The sequence below is a fragment of the Nyctereutes procyonoides genome, unplaced genomic scaffold (genome assembly GCF_905146905.1).
Source record: "Nyctereutes procyonoides isolate TBG_1078 unplaced genomic scaffold, NYPRO_anot_genome, whole genome shotgun sequence".
Lineage (NCBI taxonomy): Eukaryota > Metazoa > Chordata > Mammalia > Carnivora > Canidae > Nyctereutes > Nyctereutes procyonoides.
Window position 1 is genome coordinate 1,048,820 of NW_026575025.1, and position 19,260 is coordinate 1,068,079.

At 42.7% G+C, this 19,260-nt stretch overlaps 2 protein-coding genes and 1 pseudogene across 4 annotated transcripts in view; all 3 read left to right on the forward strand.

Annotated features, from left to right (window-relative positions):
• The window catches only part of NUP160 (nucleoporin 160), a 49,272-nt gene extending 44,781 nt beyond the window's left edge, over nt 1-4,491 (forward strand). Inside the window, exons 34-36 of the mRNA XM_055314929.1 lie at nt 858-983; nt 2,813-2,917; nt 3,522-4,491. Of these exons, the coding sequence (XP_055170904.1) occupies nt 858-983; nt 2,813-2,917; nt 3,522-3,611 (321 nt within the window). The 3' untranslated portion in view covers nt 3,612-4,491. The remainder of the gene's footprint in view (nt 1-857; nt 984-2,812; nt 2,918-3,521) is intronic.
• Nucleotides 4,492-5,282: 791 nt separating this feature from the next.
• On the forward strand, nt 5,283-5,380 carry LOC129503244 (U6 spliceosomal RNA; annotated as a pseudogene).
• Nucleotides 5,381-11,989: 6,609 nt separating this feature from the next.
• The window catches only part of FNBP4 (formin binding protein 4), a 42,177-nt gene continuing 34,906 nt past the window's right edge, over nt 11,990-19,260 (forward strand). For 2 of the 3 annotated variants that reach the window (XM_055312628.1, XM_055312645.1), the window contains exons 1-3: nt 11,990-12,281; nt 13,181-13,270; nt 19,108-19,244. In XM_055312628.1, the coding sequence (XP_055168603.1) occupies nt 12,044-12,281; nt 13,181-13,270; nt 19,108-19,244 (465 nt within the window). In that variant the 5' untranslated portion in view covers nt 11,990-12,043. The remainder of the gene's footprint in view (nt 12,282-13,180; nt 13,271-19,107; nt 19,245-19,260) is intronic. The other variant, XM_055312637.1, reaches the window with a different exon arrangement.

Sequence of the window (19,260 nt, forward strand, 5' to 3'; positions counted from 1 at the left end):
GGCTCCACGCAAGGAGCCTGATGTGAGACTCAACCCCAGGGCTGCAGCATCATGCCCTGGGCCGAAGGCAGGCACTCAACCGCTGAACGACCTAGGCGTCCCTGGGATCTATATTTTAACAAGCTTCTGATTTGATAGGAAGCATGCTTAAGTTTGAAAACTATATCTGAAATACATTGGGTGGAATACGGAAGAGAGAATGTAAAGTTTAAAATCAGGAAAGTTGATCTGGGAAAAAAAAAGGGAAGTTGATCTGTTATTTCTTTTTGGGGTTTTATTTTTTTGTTTGTTTGAGTAAGAAAGTAGAAAAGGTAGTTAACAATGGTAAAAGTTAAGAAAGTGAGCAATTCAGAATATAGAAAACATAATTATCTAATTAATCTTCCAAACTGAGGTTGTATTCACTTTTGTTTCACCCTGAGTTAAACCAATTTAACTCAAGTAATTAAAGTTGGTGATTCTTTTAACTTCTTTTTTTTTATTAACTTCTTTTGCTTTTGCCATTCATATATTTCTGAGAATTAATGTGAATATATTGCTATTTAGTACTCAGCATTTCTGAAAAGGTGTGTTGGTTTTTACTACTGTGGAAACTGAAGTAGAAAAGTATTAAATAAAATGTGTCTTAGACTGCAACACAGGGTGGGAAGGCCACTTAACAGATAAAGTCTCACAAGGTACCCAAAAGTGACTGGGCTCTTAGGAATCCAACCTTTATCCCAAGATAAGAAAACCCAGATGTTCAATTACTTATATTGAGAAGTATAATTGCCAGGTAATTAACATTCAGCATCCTTTGATCATTGCCCAGATGTAAGATGGAAATAGGGATGTTCTTAATCTCTGACTTTTTACAGAAGGTTGATGCTGCTGAGTTGCTCCGTTTGTATTTAAACTATGACCTTTTAGAAGAAGCTGTGGATTTAGTTTCAGAATATGTGGATGCTGTATTGGGGAAAGGACATCAATACTTTGGAATTGAGGTAGGCATGTATACATGTTTCTTTTTAATTCTGTATTATCACACTAATAAAGTCAGGATGTGAAAATAGATTAAACTATAAAACAGAGGATTTAAACTTTACTTTTGGTAGTAATACGACTAGTTTTCTCCATGAACAGAAATTGGCACTGTAGGAGACTCCAGTTTCCTGTTTATAAAATGGGAATACATTTCATTTTTCTCCATCAAAGGCAAGTAGCTTTAGTTAGTATTTGGAGGAGTGAAGTAATTAAGAACAAAATGCTGTTTTCTGTGTGCCAAAAACTGTGCGGTCTCTGCAAGTGTTTTCTTTTCTTTCTTTCTTTTTTTTTTTTTTTTTTTTTAAGATTTTATTTATTTAGCACAGCCCAGGTGGCTCAGCGGTGTAGCACCTCCTTTGGCCCAGGCCGTGATCCTGGAGTCCCGTGATCGAGTCCCACGTCAGGCTCCCTGCATGGAGCCTGCTTCTCCCTCTGCCTGTGTCTCTGCCTCTCTCCGTGTCTCTATGAATAAATAAAGAAAATCTTTTAAAAAAAAAAAGATTCTCTCTTTTAAAAAAAAAAGATTTTATTTATTTATTCATGAGAGACACAGAGAGAGAGAGGCAGAGACATAGGCAGAGGAAGAAGCAGGCTCTTCACAGAGAGCCTGATGTGTGGGACGATCCCTGAACTCAGGATCATGCCCTGAGCCGAAGGCAGACGCTCAACCCCTGAGCCACCCAGGCATCCCTGCAAGTGTGTTTTCATTAAATCCTTATAGCTGCCTCTGAGAGATTGTGATAACTCTTGTTTGTTTGTTTTTTACCTGTGAAGAAACAGGCTCAGAGGTTAAGTAAGTTACCAGAGTTCACATGGATGGTAAAGAAAAGTGAATTTTCCTTTAATAGGCCTTAGGGAAAAAAAAAAAAATAGGCCTTAGGGCTCGGGCACCTGGGTGGCTCAGTGGTTGAGTGTCTGCCTTTAGCTCAGGTTGTGATCCCAGGGTCCTGGGATCAAGTCCCACATTGGGCTCCCTGCCAGGAGCCTAATTCTCTCTCTGCCTATGTCTCTCTCTGTCTCTCTCTCTGTGTCTCTCATGAATAAATAAATAAAATCCTCTTTTAAAAAAAAGGCCTTAGGGCTCCTTTAAGAGAAGAGGAGACATGAATTTAAAAATACATATGAGGGCAGCCCAGGTGGGTCAGTGGTTTAGCGCCACCTTCAGCCCAGGGCATGATCCTGGAGACCTGGGATCAAGTCCCACGTCGAGCTCCCTGCATGGAGCCTGCTTCTCCTTCCTCCTGTGTCTCTGCCTCTCTCTCTTTCTGTGTCTCTCATGAATAAATAAGTAAAATATTAAAAAAAATAAAAATAAAAATGAATAAAAATACATATGAAATGGGACACCTGGGTGGCTCAATGGTTGGGCAGCTGCCTTTGGCTCAGGTCTTGATCCCAGGATCCGAGATCAAGTCCCACATTGGGTTCCTGCGGGGAGCCTGCTTCTCCCTCTGCCTGTGTCTGCCTCTCTCTCTCTCTTTGTCTCTCATGAATGAATAAATAAATCTTTAAAAAAAAAATAAAAATACCTATGAATAAGTAAATAAATACCTGAAAACACATTTGACTTAGCTGAGAAAAGAACAAGTTTCCCAGTTGAAGAGAAACAAGGGTGTTAGGAGTGGTACAGTTATGTGTCTATATGTGTGTTTGTGCACACACACAAAATTTCTTATTGTGAAAAAAAAAAAAAGGATAAGTAAAGAGTTTTGTTATCTAAACCTGTGAAACTACCCGGAAGAAATGGTCCACTTTTGAGATTTTCTTCAAATAGTATTTTCCCTTTCAGTTTCCACTGTCTGCAACAGCTCCAATGGTGTGGCTCCCATACTCTTCTATTGACCAGCTTCTCCAAGCCCTGGGAGAGAACAGTGCCAATAGTCACAACATTGCTGTAAGTCAGTCCTTTCATGAGGCATGCGTCTTTTATAAACCCTTGCACTGCCACATACTCTTAAAGCTTGCTCTCCAGTTCTCGAGGATTAAGAGGAGAGCAGAAGCCATTTGTTGCCCTTAATATGCTGGCCCAGTCCCTTTCTAAAATGATTAGCTAAGTCGGATTCAGTCTGGTTCTGAGAAGAGAACTAGTAATGCTTTTATTAAAATAATGGTGTGGGGTGGGGGCATTTGTGAGGGCATGGGATGTGATGCGCAGTGGGTATTACATGCAACCAATGAATCATTGACTTCTACCTCCAAAGCTAATGATGTACCATATGTTGGCTAATTGAATTTAAATTTTAAAAAATACTGGTGTGATTTTCATGTTGAGAAGATTCATTAGGATGACTGGATTGGGATACTGCATGTAACAAAGAAGTCTGATTTGATAAATAGTCACAGAGCAGACTCCCATACTGAACACTGAATAAATGAAGCAGAGTGGCAAGCCTCTTTACTATGGGTAGTCTGGTTGGTGAAGTCAAAGTGCTTAAAAATTTCAGTCTTTTTTTAGTCCTTGACCTATTCTGTAATGATTCCCTTTTTTCCTCTTCCAGCTATCTCAGAAAATACTTGATAAATTGGAGGACTACCAGCAAAAAGTTGATAAGGCAACACGGGATTTATTATATCGTCGGAATTTGTGATCCGGATGGTTGCCCAGCCTTTGTAACCGCTTGGTGCCTCTTAGGGCTTAAGACTTTACCCTACAGGAACCGTGTATTCCAGGACAATTTTTATATCTGTAAATGATGTATACGACATCAAGCCTGCATTCTGTGCAAAAGAGGAGGGCAGATGAGTCAGAACCTGTGCTTGCTGGCGGTGCTAACACACAATTTCTGGTTTTCAACCTTGGTCTCAAATAGCTGCTTTTGTATATGATTCACAAGCTTTTTTAGAGTTTCTATTTTTTTAAACTACCGAAGACATTCTTTATCTGCAAATTAAAACCCACCCTCACTTTCCAAAATAGCCGATGGTGGTTGGTTGGTTGTAGCTAACCACCAGAAGCAGTCACTGCAAATCCTGCCATTCTTCCCTATCACTTTTTGTATTTCAATGGAATTATTTTGGTCCAGAACTGACATGTATTTTCTGTATTGCAAACAGAGGCTAATGATTTTGCATACTCTTTTCATTATTTATTGTGGAGTTTTTGTATGATCTTCAATAAAGTATTAAATAATTTGCCTGGATTAAACCTAAAATGATGACCAGCTGTCAAAGAAGATACGTTATTTTGAATCTGGTTCTGAGGCTAAAGTTGAGTAAACTCTTAGCTAAGAAAAAAATTGGAAATTTTATCTATAAGAATAACCAGTTTTGAAAGTAAATTCTGTTAATTTATATGATTTATGATAATCAAGCCGGACTTGATCATACTACTTGTGTAATAATGTATTGGACCAAAATATAAACTTTCCTGGTCAGATTCTGAAGTATTCATGCCCACAAATTTTGGGAAAGGTGAAAAATAAAATCTTGGATTTTATTCTGTATATTAAAATTTATCTTTTAAGGAAACAGTCTGTATATTACTTGCTTGTATGCCCTTTGACCTCTTTTGAGTTTTCCATAAGCCTTTAATTTTTATACTGTCAATGCCATATTTACATTATATATTTTAAATTAACAAAGTGAGCTTCACTGTGGTACCATTTACTGGTAGATATTGAGATGTATGGTTCTTTATTCGTTTTAGCTCTGCTATGATTAATATGAAGTGTTTGATATAATTAGGGACTGGGAAAGCCCTCGCCCTGCCAGAGCTCTATAAACCTGTAGCTTCCAACTCTAGCAGGAAATACACATGTATAACCAAAGAATACATATAAAACCAAGAGAAAGATTTCACAGAATATGTATCCTCATTCACTATGTATTCTGATGTTTTCATGCGTGACTAATGGATCATAACCCATAGTCTGAAAAATATCAAATCCTCTTCTAGCCATTTTGGAGAATAACAAGTAACTTGCGACTGGCCCTGTTCCAGAAACTTACCCACTTGTGTTGCTCATCAGAGCAGTGGTTTCCATGGTGGCAGTTCACAAGACCCTGACCAGTTTTTCCTGTTGTCACTATTTTGGTTCAAGACCTAACCCATGCTAGAGCCAATCCAGCTCTTCTGTTCATTTTCTTCCAGACCAGAAGGTGGAAATTCTTTCACTAAACTCTCTCTGCTTCAGGTCTGCATTTTTGTTTTCCTGGACCATGTGATAATTTAATAGTCCATAATATATGCATTGTTATCCCTTGTTTTTTCCACCCCAAAATTTTCTGATTATCAAGTGTTATTAAAAGAGCTCCCTCCTGTGGTCACTTCAACTGCAAATAAACTAAAAAGGGAACAATACAGAGAATATTAGCATGGCCCCTGCTGAATGATAACACGCAAATTGTGCTCACTTTGGCAGCACATATACTAAGATAAAACACAAATTCATGAAGTGCTCCATTAAAAAGAAGGAAAAGACCTCCTTCCTTTTTTAGTACTTAGCTACCATTAGGGGCACCTGGGTGGCTCAGTCAGTTAAGCAGCTGACTTGATTTCAATCAATTCAGATCTTGATCTCAGGGTTTTGAGTTCAAGCCCCATGTTGGGCTCCACGCTGAGTGTGGAGCCAACTTAAAAATAAAGGTGTGACTCTTTTTATTTTTTTTTAATTTTTTATTTATTTATGATAGTCACACACACAGAGAGAGAGAGGCAGAGACATAGGCAGAGGGAGAAGCAGGCTCCATGCACCGGGAGCCTGATGTGGGATTCGATCCCGGGTCTCCAGGATCGCGCCCTGGGCCGAAGGCAGGCGCCAAACCGCTGCGCCACCCAGGGATCCCCAATGACTCTTTTTTTTTAAAGAGATTTATCTATCTATTCATGAGAGACAGAGAGAGGCAGAGGGAGAAGCGGGCTCCTCGCAGGGAGCCTGATGTGAGACTTGATCCTGGGACCCAAGATCACGCTCTGAGCCAAAAGCAGACACTCAACCACTGAGCCACCCAGGCGCCACAAAGTGTGACTCTTACAGGGAAAACTTAATAGTTTTTTTACTGATAAGGTACCTACCTTCCCAGCCATTGACGATAAAATGGCATAATTTCTGTGAATAATAGGATATATGACACACATTAGTTTCATATTGACCATTCTTACCAAGTTTATCACTGATTTTTGTGATAAAGCTAATTTGTTCTATAAGCCATCTCGTGCATGGGCAGCAGTACATTCTCACTGCTGCCTGTTGTCCTCACTATAATGTTCAAGGGTCAGCTCTTGCCAGCTCACTACTACCATTACAATTCCCTCCCAAAGCCCAGGCTGTGTTCCTCCTAAATCTCTCCTGAGCACATAGGGATAAAGAAAAAAAACCTCGAGATGCCTGAGTGGCTCAGTGGTTGAGTTCTCCTTCGGCTCAGGGCATGATCCCGGGTCCGGGGATTGAGTCCCACATTGGGCTCTCTGTGAGGAACCTATTTCTCCATCTGTCTATGTTTCTGCCTCTCTCATGAATAAATAAAATCTTTTTTTAAAATTTTATTTATTTATGATAGTCACAGAGAGAGAGAGAGAGAGAGAGAGAGAGAGAGAGAGGCGCAGAGACATAGGCAGAGGGACAAGTAGGCTCTATGCACCGGGGAACCCGATGTGGGATTCAATCCTGGGTCTCCAGGATCACGCCCTGGGCCAAAGGCAGGTGCCAAACCGCTGCGCCACCCAGGGATCCCAACAAAAAAGAAAAAAAATAGGGGCATTTGGCTTGTTCAATCAGAAGAGCATGCAACTCTTGATCTGAGGGTGGTGAGTTTGGGCCCCAAACTGGAGGGAGAGATTACTTAAATAAATAACAACAAAAACTAAAAAAATAATAATAAACTTTTTAAAAAAGATTTTTTTAACATTTTATTTATTCATGACAGACACACACACAGAGTCAGAGACACAGGCAAAGGGAGAAGCAGGCTCCATGCAGGGAGGCCAATGCAGGACTGGATCCCAGGTCGATAGGATTGCACCCCGGGCTGAAGGCGGCGCTAAACCGCTGGGCCACCGGGGCTGCCCCCTTTTTAAATATTTTATTTATTTATTCATGAGAAACGGACACAGGCAGAGGGAGAAGCAGGCTCCATTCACAGGGAGACTGATGTGGGACTTGATCTTGGGTCTCCAGGACCGCACCCTGGGCTGAAGGTGGCGCTAAACCGCCGAGTCACCCGGACTGCCCTTAAAAAAGATTTTTAAAATTTGTTTGAGAGAAGAAAGCATGAGTGGGGCGGGGTTGGGGGGGCGGGGGAGCTGCAGAGGGAGCGGAAGAAGCATTGAGCAGAGAACCCAATGGGGTGGGGGGTTCAGTCCCAGGATCCAGAGATCTGAGATTTTGACCTGAGCTGAAGGCACATGAACTGACTAAGCTACCCAGGTGCCCCTAAATAAATAAACTTTTAATATAATTGGATGAATAGATTAAATAAATAAAATTAATATTGGGGTGCCTGGGTGGATTGCAGCTCTTGATCTTGGGGTCTACACCGGACATAGAGCTTACTTTAAAAGAAAAAAAATTGATATGGGCTCTGTACTTCCACCCCCAATCCTGATTTAGATTTTTATACTGCTTTAGCACTCACTCTCCAGATGGTTCTGTGAACAGTCAGGGTTGAGAACCCTGGTTATAAATATTATAGTTATTTCAGTCACCTCCAGAAATGTAAGTTTCCCCCAAGGATAAAAACCTTCCCATTTCTGTGTACTCTGGTTTAGCTCATAATCTCAGCTTGGTTCCAGTTTTATTTTATTTATTTTTTTTAAAAGATTTTATTTTATTTATTCATTCATGAGAAACACAGAGAGAGGCAGAGACACGGGCAGAGGGAGAAGCAGGCTCCCTGCAGGGAGCCTGATGTGGGACTTGATCCCGAATCCCAGGATCACACCTGAACCAAAGGCAGATGCTCAACCACTGAGCCAGCCACTCAGGTGTCCCTCCAGCCAGTTTTATAATAGCATCTACCCTTCTGTGTAAACAAAATGCTTATTAATAGTAATAATAGCTACCATATGACGATTACCTATCTTGTTCCTGGTACAAGGCAAAGATCTTAAAACTATGATCTAATTTATTTATTCATGATAGACACAGAGAGAAAGAGAGAGAGAGAGACAGGCAGAGGGAGAAGCAGGCTCCACAGTGGGAGCCCGACGCAGGACTCGATCCCGGGACTCCAGGATCCTGCCCTGGGCCAAAGGCAGGAGTTAAACTGCTGAGCCACCCAGGGATCCCTATGATCTAATTTAAACTTCATAATAAACCTATGAATACTGTTACTGGCATTTTACAGGGCTGAAACAAGTTTACAGTTTACACATTTTACAGTACTGAAACAACTTTACAGTTGTTAAGAAACTCAAACTTGTCCAAGCAACCACATCTGAAAGGTGCTGAAGCTGGTTTGAATTCAGATGTTTAGCTCCAGAACTCCTATGTGCAATTACAATATTTCTTTTTTTTTATTTTTTTAAAGATTTTATTTATTTATTCATAGAGACAGAGAGAGGGAGAGGCAGAGACACAGGCAGAGGAAGAAGCAGGCATCATACAGAGAGCCCGACGTGGGACTTGATCCAGGGTCTCCAGGATCACGCCCTGGTCTGCAGGCAGCGATAAACTGCTGCGCCACTGGGTCTGCCCGCAATTACAATATTTCAATGCTTCTTCCCTCAAGAAACAAGTCAGAAAACTGCTAACAGTTTCAAAACAGAAAATTCTCCCATTTCTAGCTGCTAATTTTTCAGAAATCTTGGAAGTCTAAACTCAGGACACTAATCCAGATATTTGTCCTATAGACAAGAAAAGAACTCTTGCTACTTATTTCAAGTCTGTATATATTCATGCACTATATTCATTTAAAAATTCAGTGCTTATGTTCCGGAAAGTGCATTTCATAAACAGGGAACAAAATGAACAAGTCACTGTTTTCATGGCTTTTGCATTCAAAAACTGGCTGGTTCATTCACAAGAGTATGCAGCTTTTGTTTTGTTTTGTTTTGTTTTGCTTTTTGAGCATGCAGCTTTTGATCCTGAGGTCGAGTGTGAGACTTACTCTGACTGTAGCGATTAAAAAACCAACTTAAAAAAAATAAAAAATAAAAATAAATAAAAATAAAAAACCAACTTAAGGGGCACCTGGGTGGCACACTTAAGTGTCTGACTCTTGATTTTGGCTATCAGGGTTGTAAGTTGGGCTCTGTGCTCAATGTGGAGTCTCCTTGAGATTCTTTCTCCCTCTTACCCCCTATTTTATTTTATTTTATTTTATTTTATTTTATTTTATTTTATTTTATTTATTATTATTTTTAAAGATTTTATTTATTTATTTATTTATTTATTTATTTATTTATTTATTTATTTATTTATGACAGAGAGATGCAGAGACACAGGAAAGAGGGAGAAGCAGGCTCCATGCTGGGAGCCTGACGTGGGACCCGATCTGGATCTCCAGGATCACACCTTGGGCTGAAGGCGGTGCTAAACCTTTGGGCCACCGGGGCTGCCCTACCCACCCTTATAAAAGATTATTTATTCATGAGAGACACACAGAGAGAGGCAGAGACACAGGCAGAGGGTCTTTCTCCCTCTTCCCCTCCCAAACCCTCTAAATAAATAAATAAATAAAATGAACAAAACCAATTTGGGGGCACCTGGTTGGCTCAGTCCCTACAGGATAGGACGTTGATGGCGGAACACAGGACTAGCTGAAGACAAAGCACAAGCCTGGGCAGCACATTGACAAGTCCTTGAAACAGGCAAAGGGACATTCTTCTACAGACTCAACTGCCTGAATGTTAATACTTTGCTAAGGGCAAAAGGCAATCTTAGCCTGACCCCCAGGCTCCTGTAAGTCTACTCTAACATATAAAAATTCCGTTAGAGGGACGCCTGGGTGCAGGGAGCCTGCTTCTTCCTCCCACTGTGTCTCTGTGTGTCTCTGTATCTTCCCAAGATACGGGTTGGCAATCATCCCCCAAACATAAGACCCACCAATATACATCTGAAGGGTCTCATGACTCAGGTTTTATTAGACGGTAATAAGTGACCTTTTCCCAACAATACCTAGCCCCCTCAAGGTCCTGGAAAACTTGCTTCCAAAATTCCATAGAGAGTATGCTATCCCTAAACCCCTCCCAACTCCCAGGTATATAATCAGCCACCCCTCACAGGCCTGGGGCAGCCACTCTTCCTTACCATGGGTCCTGTCCCCATCCTTTTTTTTTTTTAAAGATTTTTATTTATTTATTCATAAGAGACAGAGAGAGAGAGAGAGGCAGAGACACAGGCAGAGGGAGAAGCAGGCTCCATTTGGGAGGGATGCAGGACTTGATCCCAGGACTCCAGTATCACGCCCTGGGCTGAAGGCAGCGCTAAACTGCTGAGCCACCCAGGCCGCTTTAATAAACCCACTGTTTTGCACCAAAGACCTCTCAAGAGTTTTCTTTCTTCTCAGGCCTCACCCCACCAAACCTCACCCACATTCCAAAACGTCATCAACATCATCTGGCTTATACGCTTTCTTGATCTCAGGGTTGTAAGTTTGAGCTGCACTTGGGTGTAGATATGACTTAAACATAAAATCTTTTTTTTTTATACATTTTATTTATTTATTCATGACACACACACACACACGCAGAGACACAGGCAGAGGGAGGTTCCATGCCGGGAGTCCGACGTGGGACTTGATCCCCAGGTCCTCAGGATCACACCCTGAGCCAAAGACAGGCGCTAAACCACTGAGCCATCGGGGCTGCCTTTAAACATAAAATCTTAAAACAAAACAAAACAAAAAACCCACACACACGTCCCGGGGGATCATCTATACATTATGGATCATGATTACCTACCATACAAGGTTGTGGGGAGAATAAAATACAATCGTACTTGTAAAAGGTGCTTAGTGCCTCACACATAAGTGCCCAGTAAATGTTAGATAGTATTGGCGTGCTCCAGTAAGACCTGAGCTGCTGGGGATGTAAGAATAAATACCACCCAATTTCTTTCTTTTTTTTTTTTTTTTTTTTTTTTAATTTACGATAGTCATACAGAGAGAGAGAGAGAGGCAGAGGCAGAGGCAGAGGGAGAAGCAGGCTCCATGCACCGGGAGCCTGACGTGGGACTCGATCCCGGGTCTCCAGGATCGCGCCCTGGGCCAAAGGCAGGCGCCAAACCGCTGCGCCACCCAGGGACCCCCAATGCCACCCAATTTCTTAGGCTAAGGAAGAGGGAAACGGATACAGGGGTAGGACGTGAGCCTTGGGGAGGAGCTCAGCACCGAGATGCAAGGTTGCCGTAACGCCTGCCCCAGGTCTTGAGGAATGCAGTTTTGCCATGTGATGCCGCACGGTAGCTCGCGATCGACTGGCCGGCTCCGGGGTAGGGAAGGAGACAAGGAGGGGCGAGGGCTCAAGGAACGTAAACCTTGAACATCTAATGTGTGCTCTAAGAAAAAAAACTCACAAAAGCGTAAAAGACCCACTATTTTATTTAGTGTTCAACGTCAAACCCAAAGTAAGCCACAATAATCAGGACAAAACTGCGGGAGGGGCCCGAAAAGCAGCACAGCTTCCCGATGGACAAAAACAAAACAAAACAAAACAAAAAACAACGAACAGCCAGCAGAGAAGAAGGGCAAGATGGAGGACAAGAGGATAAAGAAAAAGACTCCGCAGAAGACGCATGGGTGGAGTCGGACGTAATGGAAAGTCATTCTAACTCAGGCCCTTCCGCGCTATTGGCTTGACGCTCACTCTTTTCCCTTTTCCATTGGCTCCTGGTTCCTTCAATAGATCAAAATAGCCAATCGTCTAGCAGCGTGGATAAAGCCCGCCCTTCCCCCCCTCGGGGGGCGGAGCCAGAAGAGCGTAAAGAGCCCAAGGCGCTTGCGCGGGCGCGCCCTCCGCCGGTTAAAAGCGGATTCTCTCAGGAGGCGGTGTCGCGGTGCATGAATATTGATTACGCAGCGCCGCGCGGAGCGCCCGCCCCTCTCGGCTGGCCGACGCTCGCGGCTCGCGCTCGGGCTCGCGATGGGGAAGAAGTCCCGGGCGGTACCCGGCCGCAGGCCCATCCTGCAGCTCTCTCCGCCGGGCCCCCGGAGCAGCACGCCGGGCAGGGATCCGGAGCCGGAACCCGACACGGAACCGGACTCGACGGCGGCGGCGGCGCCGAGCCAGCCAGCTTCGGCGGCACCACCGGCCACAACGACGACGGCCACGGTGACTACGGCCGCCGCGGCCCCAGAAGACTCGCCTTCAGAAGGTAAAGGTGCGCAAGGGGCCCCGACACTCAGGTGGGGCGTCCAGAACTCGAGCTCGGGACTTGCGGCCTACGGCAGGGCCCAGGCACGAATAGAAACCAGGGCGCGCGGGCTGCCTCCGCACCCGCGGCCTGCTGCGTGGGGCCCGAGGGGAGGACGGCTGGGGGCCTCAGGGCGGCGGAAGGGGCCGGCGGCGCCATCTCTGGCGCAGGGCCGGGCCTGGCTTCCCGAGTCTCCTCAGCGTGCACGCTAGGGTCTGCGTAACTTAGGGGGTGGTTGTGAGAGGACGAGCTTTGCGTCCGAGGCCGGGTGACCGGGAGCCTGGCCTTTTCCACACGTCCTGCGCTTTCCCCTAAGTGAAGAAGAATGAGTTCGGAAGTGAGCAAACTCATTTTATTAATGCCGGCCAAGGCGAACGTAGCTCCGAATTGGCAGGTACCCCTCAAATTCCCGGAGAAGTAGAACTGGAGGGTTCCTAAGTACTTGTTTGTTTCTCCCCGGAACCGTATTTGGATTAAGAGCAGCTGTTCAGCGCTCCTTCGAGGGCCGGATGCCCGAGAAGTCGGCGACCGTTTCCGGCGCTCTCCCTGTGGTGTTGTAGAGGCCCGATCGGAGCCGGGAGATGTATTCTGTGCGTGTGTATTTTTTAAATTTCGAATTACTTCAGATGTACTTTGATGTACCGTAGTCCTATCCTTAATGTTAAAACCATTAGTCACGTGGAAGAGTCTAGCTCTCCGCTTCTTGATCATCTCCCCACTGTTTGGGTCAGTGATGGATTTACACACCCTGTTTTCAAATTGGTGAAATTTAGACTTGAAAGGTCAAATCGAATAATATGTTGTCATCTTGTTTTCTCTAGTCCACCGGCAGATTAGTTTTCTTTTGTTCCTTTTTAAAAATCCAGATGAACAGGAAGTGGTGGTGGAGGTTCCCAGAGTTCAGAATCCTCCTAAACCAGTCATGACCACCAGACCTACAGCCGTGAAAGCAACAGGTACAGTTTTGTTTTTTCCTCCATCTTTTCTCCAAAGTTTCTCATAAGGACCAAATTGGGCTTTTATATAAAGTATTTCATTGGACGCTTCAGTGTGGTTAAATTACACATTCTCCCATAAAATGGAAATGCAAAATTTCCGAGAATAAAAATAGCCTTTTTTTTTTTGGTCTGAGGGCTTGCTGGTATATACACTTTAACCAACGTAAAATGTGTTGCTTTTTTCCCTGTACCCAAAATACTTTGTGCTACTTCTCTTCTAATGCTGTTTGGTGGTTTTCTGGCTCCCCACTATCTTGGTGTTCCATGGATGTCTTTCATTCTGTGCATTTCTTTAAAGATCAAAATATGTTTGATACTAAATATCTTATAACTGATAACTCATTCTTTTCAGTTTGGAGTTCTCTCTGTGCTATAGGACACCTGAAAAAATAGATGCTCATTCTACTCTTCCATTTGCTGCTTTTAAAAAATTGTTAAAATACTGGGATCCCTGGGTGGCGCAGCGGTTTGGCGCCTGCCTTTGGCCTAGGGCGCGATCCTGGAGATCTGGGATCGAGTCCCACGTCGGGCTCCCGGTGCATGGAGCCTGCTTCTCCCTCTGCCTATGTCTCTGCCTCTCTCTCTCTCTCTCTCTCTCTCTCTCTCTCTGATTATCATAAATAAAAAAAATTGTTAAAATATGCTTTTATAATATAGTAGAGCAAGAGTATCTAATGCTTTCATGAAGAAGAATATTATGGTAATAGCATGTGAAACTCTCCAAGAGAAATTTCAGAGTAAGCTCTGAAATTAGATCAATAGACTACTATGATACTTTTATCCTATTGAATGTTAATAGTTTCTGTTACCAGAAGAAATAAAACCACTGTTCAAATGTTAATAGTTGCTAGAAATATGACAGTTACTGTTTGAAGCTTATCAAGAAAGGTATACACCTAAGAAATTATTTTCTATCTATGTAGTTAGTTGATTTGCAAGTTGTGCTTATTGAGGTTTGAGCAGTCAACACTCCTCAAAAAAAAAAAAAAGCAGCAGCAGCTAAGGACTATGGCTCTGAAGAATGTCCTTGCTTTCTCTGGTTTTAAGTAGTAACAGCATTTCAATAGTAGTCTGGGATAGGTCCTATAAGTCTTTTATTCATTTATTTATTTTTAGTTAAACAACTTTACATAATAGTTATGACTTTATCATTCCTGTTCCTTATCAATGATGGAATGTCCCTTACCAGTGATAGACTAATTCATGCTTGTTCCTTATCAATGATGAACTAATTTTCACAGGTGTGATTAGAACTTACATACATTTCATGACTTGCTTTTCTGTCCCCTTAGCATTTTTTTTTTTTTTAAGGTTTTATTCATAGAGAGAGGCAGAGACACAGGCAGAGGGAGAAGCAGGCTCCATGCAGGGAGCCTGATGTGGGACTCGGTCCCGGGTCTCCAGGATCACACCCCAGGCTGCAGGTGGCGCCAAACCGCTGCGCCACGGGGGCTGCCCCTGTCCCCTTAGCATTATTTCGTGTAGTCTTTTTTTTTTTTTTTTAATTTTTTTTAATGTTTATTTATTTATGATAGGCACACAGTGAGAGAGAGAGAGAGAGAGGGAGAGACACAGGCAGAGGGAGAAGCAGGCTCCATGCACCGGGAGCCTGACGTGGGATTCGATCCCGGGTCTCCAAGATCACGCCCTGGGCCAAAGGCAGGCGCCAAACCGCTGCGCCACCCAGGGATCCCTCGTGTAGTCTTATAATGATCTGATTAATCGTAAATTAATATTTTATCAGGTACTGTGCTGTAATTTGCTTTACTAGTCTCCTATTTGAGAGCATTTGAGGTGTGTACAGCTTTCATGTATTTAAATAAAGCTGCCAGAAGCTTTGTGTGAAAAGAATTTTTGAGTTATTTTGGGGGTTATATTCTCAAAGATGGAATTATCTAGCTGTAAGATTTTTTTTTTTTTATTTTTTTTTATTTTTATTTTTATTTTTTTTTTTTTAAAGTTTTTTTTTTTTTTTTTTAATTTTTATTTATGATAGGCACACAGTGAGAGAGAGAGAGGCAGAGAAACAGGCAGAGGGAGAAGCAGGCTCCATGCACCGGGAGCCCGACGTGGGATTCGATCCCGGGTCTCCAGGATCGCGCCCTGGGCCAAAGGCAGGCGCCAAACCGCTGCGCCACCCAGGGATCCCAGATTTTTTTTTTTTTAAAGATTTTACTTATTTATTCATGAGAGACAGAGAGAGACAGAGACACAGGCAGAGGGAGAAGCAGGCTCCCTGCGGGGAGCATGATGTTGGACTTGATCCCAGGATCCCGGGATCATGCCCCGGGCTGAAGGCAGGGGCTAAATGGCTGAGCCACCCAGGCATCCTTTTTTTTTTTTTTTTTCCAAAATTTTATTAAGAAATTTGAAGAGGTTTGTGGCTCTTGGTATATGTGATCAGATTATTCTTAAATAATTCATGTTGTCTCTACAATATTAAATATGCCTATTTCTCCAAAATACTATGTTTAATCATTTTCATTTACTTTGCTATTTAATACTCATTGTTAATAGCTTGTAAGTGGTTTGATGTGTGTACTGTGAAAAGCTCTGAGGTGAAGAAAAAAGGAATAATTGAGGGGAGCCTGGGTGGGTCAGTTGGTTAAGCACCTGTCCGGTCATGATTTCAGGGTCCTGGGATTGACCTCTTTTGTTGGGCTCCCCAATCAGGGGGGAAGTCTGTTTCTCCCTCTCTCTGCCATTCCCCTGCTTGTGTATATACACGCATGTTCTCTTTGTCAAATAAAGTAAAATCTTTTTTTCTTTTTTTAAGATCGTATTTCCTTTCTTTTTTTTTTTTTTTAAGATTTTATTTATTTATTCATAGAGACACAGCTAGAGAGAGAGGCAGAGACACAGGCAGAGGGAGAAGCCGGCACCATGCAGGGAGCCCAATGTGGGACTCGATCCTGGGTCTCCAGGATAACGCCCTGGGCTGCAGGCGGCGCTAAACCGCTGTGCCACCGGGGCTGCCCTTATTTATTTCTTTTGAGAGAGAGAGACAGAACGAGCTTGCAAGCAAGAATGAGCAGTGGGGAGGGGGAAGAGGGAGAAGCAGACTGCTGAGTAGGGAGCCCTGACAGCTCCATCCTGAGCCAAAGGCCAACACTTAACCAAACCAACTGACTGAGCCACAGGTGCCCCTAAAGTAAGATCTTTAAACAGCAAAAAAGGAATAGGTGGAGCCTTGGCTAAACCTATTGACTGTTAGACCAACTTTAAGCATGGGAAGTTACCCCTGCTTGGGGAATTTTTGTAATCAAAATTCCATGCAGCTCACCTGGTTGCAACCTTTTACCAAAGGATGTAGAATTAAGGCTAGTGATTCAGATGATTACATACATGATCATCTGTAAGAAGTGTTTTTTTTTTTTTTAAATTTTATTTCTTTATGAGAGAGAGAGAGAGGCTCCATGTGGGGAGCCCGACTCAGTCCCAGGTCTCCAGGATCAGGCCCCAGGCTGAAGGCAGCACTAAACCGCTGAGCCACTCTGGCTGCCCTGTAAGAAGTGTTTTTATGTAAAAATACAAATTTCCCATCCTTTCTTCCTTCCCCCAACTTTGCCCCCCCGCAAAAAAAAAAAATCAGTGTTAATACTAAAGTGCAGATTTTTTTCATACAGAAAGGTCTCTCTCTCTCTCTCTCTCTCTCTCTCTCTCTCTCTCTCTTTTAAGATTTTATTTATTCATGAGAGAGAGAGGCAGAGACACAGGCAGAGGGAGAAACAGGCTCCATGCTGGGAGCCGTGGGACTCAATCCCGGGACTCCAGGATCAAGCCCTGGGCCAAAGGTGGCGCTAAACCACTGAGCCACCCAGGGATCCCAGAAAGTCCTCTTTTTGTATTACTACTCTTACAAGGCTATTATTATCTCTTGTTCAGAAAATCAGAAAAGTTGACTGACATACCCCAAAATGATGAGAAATAAAATTTTTGGTAACCGGAAAAATGGAACACTGTCAGATGTCCGCTTAAAAATCTTCCTAATCGGGATCCCTGGGTGGCGCAGTGGTTTAGCGCCTGCCTTTGGCCCAGGGCGCGATCCTGGAGACCCGGGATCAAGTCCCACGTCGGGCTCCCAGTGCATGGAGCCTGCTTCTCTCTCTGCCTATGTCTCTGCCTCTCTTTCTCTCTCTCTCTGTGTGTGACTATCATAAATAAATAAAAAATTTTTAAAAAATCTTCCTAATTTTTTTTTCTAATCAGTTTTAAATATTTTAGAAATTAGTATTTTAGTGTAAGGACTTACTTATATACTAAAAGTAATGAAGGCAGGATTTAAATGACTGAAGCAATGAATGTGAACTACTATAAATGAAGCAATTTATGTTTATTTCTAAGTGATCCCATGAATTCATCTATGGAATTATGATAAAACTAGATTTTATCTACTTCCTGATAAATCTGTTCATTTGCCAAATATTTATTGAGAACATAGAATGTTACAAAGCACTGGGAAATTTAGTCTTCTTGATAGCTGAAAGTTTAGCTGGAGTTTAACATTTAATGTACCTATTATAATAAAATGGTCTATAAAAAGAGCATAGGTGCTTGCTTAATTGTGCCACAGGTGGTACAAAAAGAAATGACATACATAGCACAGCATTACAGAGGCCACACTTGATACCTCTTGAGTTTAAGGAAGACATTGATGATTGATTCTAGCTGGATTTTTGTTGTCTGTTTTGGTTCTAGCACTTTGAATTCTATTATGATTTGATGCTTGTTTGAAATCATTCAAAATGATTTTAACTTTAAAAATCTCTGTTTCAGGGTGCCTGGGTAGCTCAGTCTATTAAGTGTTTGACTTTGGCTTAGGTCATGATCTCAGGGTTGTGAGATCGAGCCCATCAGGCTCTATGCTATGTGGGGAGTCTACTACTCACTCTCTCCCCCTGCCCCTCACCCTGCTTGTGCTCTTGCTCTCTCTTCAATAAATAAAACCTTAAAATTTTTTTTAAAAACTCATTGTTTTCATCTACTAAACCCTAAATTGCTTGTTTGAGATGGGCAGATAAAGCAACAAATTCTAAAATCACGATTTACTATGTGCTTTTTTTTTAAAGATTTTACTTATTGTTTTTAAGTTTATTTTTTTATTAAAGTTTTTATTTATTTATTCATGAGGGACACAGAGAGAGAGAGGCAGAGACACAGGCAGAGGGAGAAGCAGGCTCCATGCAGAGAACCTGATGTGGGACCCGATCCCGGGTCTTCAGGATCTTGCCCTGGGCCAAAGGCGGTGCTAAGCCTTTGAGCCACCCAGGGATCCCCTACTATGTGCTATTTTTGACAGAGTATGAGGCTAATTGAAATTGAGTGTGTATTTTGAGAAGGATGTCAAGCGGCTATGTGGATGATTTTATTAGCTGTAAATGCATAATGTAATGTATATCTTTCTGGTAGTTCAGTGATGATTTATTTTGAGGTTGTATTCTAATCTGTAGTAAATGTAATCTCTGGGCAGCCCGGGTGGCTCAGCGGTTTAGCGTGGCTCAGCGGTTTAGCGCTGCCTTCAGCCTGGGGCGTGATCCTGGAGACCCAGGATCAAGTCCCACGTTGGGCTCCCTGCATGGAGCCTGTTTCTCCCTCTGCCTGTGTCTCTGCCTCTCTCTCTGTGGGTCTCTCATGAATAAATAAATAAAAGCTTTAAAAAAAATAAAATAAATTCTCTCTTTTAAAAAAAATGAAATCTCTGAAGAACCATGTGTTTTTGTTTTTGTTTTTTTTGGAGTACTCCTGGGGCATACTGGCGTTGTTGTTAAGGATGTTGTTTACCATTTTATTTCTAGGAGGTCTGTGCTTACTTGGTGCATATGCTGACAGTGATGATGATGAGAGTGATGTTTCAGAAAAACCAGCACAGTCTAAAGAGGCGAATGGAAACCAGTCAGCTGATATTGATAGTACATTGGCCAACTTCCTAGCGGTTAGTGGTGCTTTTT